General features: G+C 56.7%; 2 protein-coding genes across 4 annotated transcripts in view; both read right to left on the minus strand.

Moving 5' to 3' along the window:
* Positions 1–320: 320 nt before the first annotated feature.
* CDC20 (cell division cycle 20) lies at positions 321–5,675 on the minus strand. 3 transcript variants are annotated; one of them, XM_017824777.1, is made up of 11 exons: positions 5,563–5,675; positions 5,003–5,199; positions 4,341–4,486; positions 3,604–3,700; positions 2,964–3,092; positions 2,415–2,611; positions 1,992–2,086; positions 1,409–1,640; positions 1,174–1,299; positions 886–1,003; positions 321–592 (listed from the first exon to the last, which is right to left on the minus strand). In XM_017824777.1, exons 1-11 carry the CDS (start codon positions 5,607–5,609, stop codon positions 414–416), a joined length of 1,563 nt encoding a protein of 520 aa, XP_017680266.1. In that variant the 5' UTR covers positions 5,610–5,675; the 3' UTR covers positions 321–413. The 3 variants fall into 3 exon arrangements, with proteins under 3 accessions (XP_017680266.1, XP_017680269.1, XP_017680267.1); XM_017824780.1 differs by having other exon boundaries at positions 5,517–5,619; XM_017824778.1 differs by lacking the exon at positions 5,563–5,675 and adding an exon at positions 5,509–5,545.
* Positions 5,676–5,821: 146 nt separating this feature from the next.
* Positions 5,822–6,843, minus strand: part of MPL (MPL proto-oncogene, thrombopoietin receptor) — a 5,810-nt gene continuing 4,788 nt past the window's right edge. The window contains 3 exon segments of the mRNA XM_017824603.1: positions 5,822–6,025; positions 6,107–6,194; positions 6,316–6,403. Of these exon segments, the coding sequence (XP_017680092.1) occupies positions 5,822–6,025; positions 6,107–6,194; positions 6,316–6,403 (380 nt within the window).

Below are 6,843 nucleotides of genomic sequence, written 5' to 3' on the forward strand. Positions count from 1 at the left end.
GGGCCCTGCCTGAGGCATGGGCCAGCTCAGCAGTGGATCACTGGAGCAAGTCAGAGCTATTTGCTTTCAACCCTGCTGTGCTTGTGGTCAGCATCAAGATGGGGCAGGTGACATACATACCTTAGCTAGGACAGATGGAGAAGTACAGCCATTGCACAGCATCCTTATCCTAGGCTCTGTCTGCCTGTGCTAGGCTCTGTCTGCCTGTAAGCAGAACAGGCAGGCCCTAAAGAACAAGGGCTCCACCCTTTGCCCAGATCCCAAACCACAGGGAGGAGGGACTTGGTTCTGGGATCCATAGCTTCTTCCATCCAATTCCATAAAAAAAGTCAAGTTAAAGCACTTTATTAATATTTAAAATACTGTACAGCATGTAAACCAAATACCCCCCTCCCCACAACATCCCTGTGCTCTCAACGGATGCTCTGGTGAATAATGCTGGGTTTGGCACTGTTTGCCTTTTCTTTCTCCTTCTTCTTTATGGGGTCCATCTCAAAACAGCGCCAAAGCCTCAGTGTTTCATCAGCAGCTGCTGAGGCCACTGTTGTACCATCAGGGCTCATAGTCAGGTTCAAGATTCTGGCAGTATGACCTGAGGAGGAGGAGTTGTGCAGTCACCCCTGTGCACATTTACTCCTGTGTGTCCCCCTGAGTCCCCCCAGCTTGCATAGCTGTCCCCCCAGTGTGCTGTGGCAGCACCAATTCAGACCCTAGGCATGCATTTGGAGAAACAGTGTTTGTTCAGCAGCCCATGGGCATCCCTCACTCCAGCAGCATGCCCCTGCATACCGTCCTGCAGCAGTGATGCTGCAGGCTCAAACCAAGGACTGCATCTGCCTTCAGCCTCTGGCAGCCCCCCTTCCCCAGGCAAAGGGCCCAGCCTACCTTGCAGCTCTGCAATCTTGGTCATGGATGGATACTTCCATATAACCAGCTGATTCTGTGCAAAGCCATGGCCTGAAATGAACTCCTTGTAGTTTGTTGACCACAGGATAGAACAGACCTGAGAAGAGGCAGTAACACAGGTAAGACAAGCTGCTTGTGCTGATGCTCACCAGCCACAGCTGAGTGTGGTCCCCTCCTTTCCCATGCCTCTGGGCCTCAGGAGCCAGCAACTCTGTGTAGGTGTGCTGCCAGAAGGCGTTTGCTCCAAGCTGATAATTTATGTCTCACCTGGGAATGGGCATCCACAGAACTGAGGCAGGCGCCAGAACACACATTCCAGATGCGGATATGTCTGTCACTAGTCCCACCTCCAGTGGCCAGAACGTTCATCTGCCACGGGCACCATGCCACAGCCTGGGAGAGAAGAGTTCATTCTATGACATGCAGGAGGCAACCTGGGCACAGCCAGTGCTGCACGTCTGCCTTGCACACACCCGTGTGCCCACGGCAGCCCTGCGCTCACCTTGACAGCACCCTGGTGCTGCGTGAAGGTCTGTACAGGACTGATGTCTCCACTGCCCCCCTGGGCGCACGGCCAGACATTCACCAGGTTGTCATTGCCACCACTGGCCAGGTAGCGGCCATCTAGAGACCACTCGAGCCCACACACCTCCTGTGTGTGGCCAGCAAGTGTGGCCACGTGATGCTCAGCCACACGGACGTCATGGTGGTGGATGTGGCCAGTCCGTGCCCCACTGTGGAGAGAAGAAAAGACTTGCAGGGGTCAGGCTGACACATTTTCACCCAAATCCATTTCTGTGTTGTTGCAAGACTGCTGTACCTGCCACTGGATTTCAACCAGTGTTACCAGCATCACCGGTCTGTTGGTGTGAGTGAAGCAGCCACACAAGCTCTTCACAGCTTCAGCACAAAGGGCAGTACAGAAGAGAGGCTTTCTCTGCACAGTCCCAACAGAACAGGCTGAGTAAGAAGCCCAAGCCAGAACAGAAAGTCCTCTCTGCCATCCTCAACCCACACTACTCACAGATCTAGGGATAGGAATCTGCAATAATTAGACACTGTCCTTGACCCACCCAGTGCTTTACCTGGAGAGGATGTAGCTGTTCCAGCTGAGGGATCCCACGCGGGCACAATGGCTGGTCATGTTTCGGAGACGCTTCTGCTGCTGAACATCCCATAGCTAGAGAGGAAAAGCAGTAAGTTCTCTAGAGGATGAACCCCAGCCCCGTTGCTATGCCCTAGGAACCTGGCATTCAGCCTTCTCAGTATGGGAGCAGAGAAAATTTGTATCTTATGCCTCTAGTACAGAAGATAACTCCAGGTGTCAGAAAACCCCCAAACCCAACTCTGCCTTGCATGCTGCAGTTGGCTGTGGACAGTTCCACCCCATACCAGGCAAGAAAAGTTGGGTGCATTGCATCCTTCCTGTGCTAGCCAAGCCTTTGTCCCCATGCCCCACAGCTCCATCAACCCTTAGACAGCACATTTGGTTTTACTGCTGCACTCACCTGGACCTCAGCATTACTTGTGCCAACAGCAAGGTAGTTTCCTTCTTTGATCCACGACAAAGAGGAAACATAAACATCTGGATGTTCTATCTGCAGCAGCTGGATAATCTCCCCAGAGACATCATTCCACAGATAAACAGAGTTGTCCAGAGCCACTGCCAGGAAGTTCCGGGAGCTCCAGTCAATGAGATTCAGATCTACAATTTGGAAGAGCAACACAAGTCACACCATGCTTACCTGGAGAGCCCTGCCCTTCACCAGTGCTGATGCCAAGTCTTCCACCTGCACCAGATGTGTGTGTGTACACATGTGCATACATACACATAGAAGTAAGGGGTAGCTATTCAGGTCAGGTAACCCTGACCCAAGTCACCTACAGGGCACTCTGGACCACCGTTCCTAGAAGGCTACACAGGGACACTCCAGAAGTGGTCTGTGCTAGCCTGGGTGCATGAAGTCATTCAAACAGCCCAGTTACACTATCCTAGGAACTGCACTCCAGTGCAGAATGTTCTTGATGCCCAGCACTCAACATTGCATCCTACTTACAGTAGTCATTGCGGATCTCCGGTGCATCCAGGATCCGGTCTGGCATTGAGGGAACGTATCTGCTGTTCTTCCTGCTGGATCCAGGTGTCATTTTCTGACTGTACAGCACTTTCAGGTTATTCTGATAGCCTGTGTGCGGAGGAACAGATTTGTTGACCTGAGTTACTGTTTCCTTCCAACCTAGTGCTGCTCATCCAACTAGGAATCCCTTCCAGTGAAAATGAAGTCCTGAGAGAAGAGAGACACTCAAGAGAGTGCAGTGTGCTAAGCACCTCTGGCAGTATGAACTGCTGAACCAGGGTGAGCTACACTTTCTTCAGTCACAGAAACACTTGGTTTTTTGTATCCCATTATGTTTAGTTACAGTTCGGCTAGAAAGTGCACAGCAGAGAGTTTGAAGCTCTTGCAGACCTCAGGAAGGTTTGTCGCCTCCAGTCCATGTGAGCAGCTGGCAGTCATTTCAGCTTTCCTAAATAAATTCACTGTAACTGCTATGCTATCCCTCAACCTCAGAAACCCTAAGAAGGGAGACTCCAGTGTGCATAGGAGCTCTCAGAAGCCAGATGATCTCTCCTGTGACCACACAGGACCCCTGACCAGATCTCCCCAGCTGATTCAACTCATGGACTCTGTGTCATACCTTCTGGAGCGTACTGTGGCTTTCCACTGAGGCGGAGGATCTTTGCCTCTTCTACATCAAAGCCATTCAGATTCACTGCCCAGGCTTTCTGTTGCTCCTACAGGGACAAACCACTCTCAGTGCAATGTGTTTGAAACATCAAGTCCACGCTGCAGTTAAAACATACACCTAAGCCCCCTTCTCCCAGAATCAGGAGGTGTACAAACAGTGCTGCAAGAGTCAGCCACAGGCAGGTCAAAGTAGTTTTCCCTCAGATGTTGGCACATTGTCCTGCTCACATTTTCATACAGTGGCAAATTCAGTGTCACTGCCAGTGGGAAAAGCCACAGCCACAAGGGACCAAATGCTTCATAAACAGATTTCAGAAACACAGTGTAAAACATTCCAGAATTGCTCCCCATGTAGACATTGTCCCAGAATAGCTACCACCAGCAGTTTTACTGTGCATAGGCCCACAGCTTTGTGTTTTTGTAGCCTGCTATATTTTAAAGCCTCGTTAGCCAAAAACTGAATTTTGCTACCAGAGGCAGCATAGGCTAGAGTAAGTGACAGGCTCTACAGCTTCCATCGCATGCCAGGCTCCTGAAGCCCAGAGCTGGAAGTAGTCATGGCTGGGTCTTGTCAGCCACACGTGCCCACTGCATGGAAACTACAGTATACTTTTCTGTAAATGGGCAGGAAGGATTAAGTGTTTGGAAGTGCTTGTTGAAGTAATTGTGCCTTAGCAACATGCTCACCTTCTTGGTAGGAGATTCTTCAGCAGGGTCATTCTCTTTGGTAAGGAGGAAACTTGCCATATCCATCTGCATAGTGCTGCGGTTGGGAATGTAGCGATCCCCCCCAGCCCTTGTTGGTGTGCTCTGAATTTTGGATCCAGATTTCCCTGTATTTACATACATAAATACTGTCTTACAACTATTTAACAGCCTGTATTAGACTTTTCACAAGAGCAAACCCAGCACTCTTCCACATCACACCCACCATTCAAGTTCTAGACCAGCAAGACTCTCAGACCTCGTGCCATCCAGCCACAACTAACTGATATTTCCCCCCCTGCCCCCAAGCTCTGGTTAGGGACTGCCAGGAGACAACTTGGGTCTAGCGCAACAGTTCCAGAGATCACATATAAGGGGAGGATAAAAAACAGGTACACCACGGAAAGCTGTCAGCAGACAGTCCTGCCCACACTTGTCCCAACATACAGCTGTGCCAGCAAGGCTCAGCGGAGGGATCAGCCGTTCACCCAGCACTGGAGCTCAGCTGGAGAGGAGGTGAGTGACTGCCAGCAGCCGGGCCCCTGCTGACCCACCGGCCGCCGAGGGTACCTGGCACAGCCCACAGCCTCGTGGCTACAGGCAAGCAGCCCGGACTCGCCCACCTTGCCTCTGCCGCCACTCACCGGGTGTCTTGGACGGCGTCTTGCTGGAGCTGTGGGAGCGATTGGCCGGCTTCATGGGCGACACGCCGAGGGGGCTGGGCCCGGGGCCGCTCTCCTTGGCCTTGCGCTGCCACCGCGCCGGCGGCGCGTTCGGGATCGGCGTGTCCAGCTTGAGCAGCCCCTGCAGGTCCGCCTCGAACAGGAACTGCGCCATGGTCCTGCGGGCGGGCGGCGTCAGCTCGCTCCGACGGGCCCTCCCCACCACTGGACAACCCCCGCGGCTCTCCCCGACCGCTCCTCGGGGCCCTTTCCATCCCCCCGTTATCCCCTCCAGCCGCTGCTCGGGGCCCTTTCCATCCCCCCCTTATCCCCTCCAGCCGCTCCTTGGGGCCTTTTCCATCTCCCGACACCCCCTCCAGCCGCTCCTCGGGGCCCTTTCCATCCCCCCGACACCCCCTCCAGCCGCTCCTCGGGGCTCTCTCTGCTAACGGACATTCCCCCCCTCCTCCCCTCCGTTTCTCAGTGACCACTTCACCACAGCCATGCCCAGGGCAGGTTCCCCGGCCCAGCCGCTCCCTCACCGCCGCCGCGCCGTCACCCTTCGCCGGCCCCGCCCGCGCCGCGGCATTTTAAAGCGCGCGCGGACGCGGCCCCGGTTGGTCGCTTCAAACCCAACGGCCGCGCGCTGCCTGGCGACGGCTGCGCGCCGCAACGCCATTGGCTGAGCCGTTGGGGGCGGGTGCAGGGGGCGGGACCACCGTGCTCAGGGGCGGGGCGAACGGACTTGGGGGCGGGGCGACGAAGGAGCAGCAGGCGGGATGTTTGTGTAGGGACGCGCGTTTATGGTGGGGCGGGGGCGGTCGCCGCCCCCCGCGGCTCCCAGCCGCTCATGAGCAGGTAGGACTGGTTGGCGATGTCGGTGCTGGGCAGGCGGCCTCCAGCGTGCTCCGGCGGCGGGCCCGCCTCGCTCCGCGGGCCCGGCAGCACCTCCAGCAGGCAGGGCAGCACGGCCTCTTCCGGCAGCTGCTTCTCGAAGGCGCTGGCCTGGGGGGACACGGAGTGGAGGCGGTGGGGGCTGCCCTTCCAGCTGCCCCCGAGGGCCTTAGCCCTGCTCCAGCCCCTCACCTGGCCGTGCTTGCTGCTCTCCTGGAGGAAGCTGCCCAGGGCACGGTGCAGGTCAGGGACGGGCGGCCAGAGTTTCTGCTTCACGTTGCTGAGTACGGGGAAAGGGACATCGAAGGCAAACCCCAGTCTTGGGGTGCCCTGACGCCCCCGTTCAGGGTGCCCAGGCCTGGTGCTGGACCCCCCCCGCCTGCCCCCGGCACAGCCCTTACCTGTAGAGGGAGGGGAAGGTGCACCGCAGCCCCAGGAGCACCGCTGTGAAGAGCAGCGGCACCACCGTAACGCTGGGGATGATCCAGCCTGCATCGGGGGAGGAACGCTGGGGCTGTAGCCCTTCCCAGACCCGCCACCTCTGAGCCCTTCACAGCCCTGTCACCCTCTGCCCGGTGCCCCCCATTCCCATGTCCATCTCCTGTGTGGCTCCTCTGGCTGCAGCCCCCGCCCCTGCCCTGACCCTCCCACCTCTGTCCCTTCCCCTGTCCCCAGCCCTGGTCCCGTCCCCCCTCCCAGCCCTGTCCTTCCCCTTGTCCCTGTCCCTGTCCCCGACCTTGTTCCTGCCCGGTAGCCCCTGTCCCTGTCCCCATCCCCACCCTCAGCCCCCAGCTTTGACTCCAGCCCTGGCCCTTCCCTCGTCCCTGCCCGCAGACCCCTGTCCCCATCCCTGTCCCCAACCCCTCTCCCTGTCCCCTGTCCCCAGTCCCTGTCCCCATCCCCACCCTCAGCCCCCAGCTTTGACTCCA

Source organism: Lepidothrix coronata, unplaced genomic scaffold (genome assembly GCF_001604755.1).
Source record: "Lepidothrix coronata isolate B3197 unplaced genomic scaffold, Lepidothrix_coronata-1.0 Scaffold112, whole genome shotgun sequence".
In the NCBI taxonomy this organism is placed as follows: domain Eukaryota; kingdom Metazoa; phylum Chordata; class Aves; order Passeriformes; family Pipridae; genus Lepidothrix; species Lepidothrix coronata.

What these genes read in the sequence shown, in the direction of transcription:
- CDC20 (XM_017824777.1), bottom strand. Translation starts at nt 5,609, where the DNA reads ATGCCGCGGCGCGGGCGGGGCCGGCGAAGGGTGACGGCGCGGCGGCG. An exon ending in AGGGTGACGGCGCGGCGGCG is followed by an intron (nt 5,200 to 5,562) that starts GTGAGGGAGCGG and finishes GCCCGCCCGCAG; the next exon opens with GACCATGGCGCAGTTCCTGT. An exon ending in AAGAATCTCCTACCAAGAAG is followed by an intron (nt 3,701 to 4,340) that starts GTGAGCATGTTG and finishes TTGTCCCTGTAG; the next exon opens with GAGCAACAGAAAGCCTGGGC.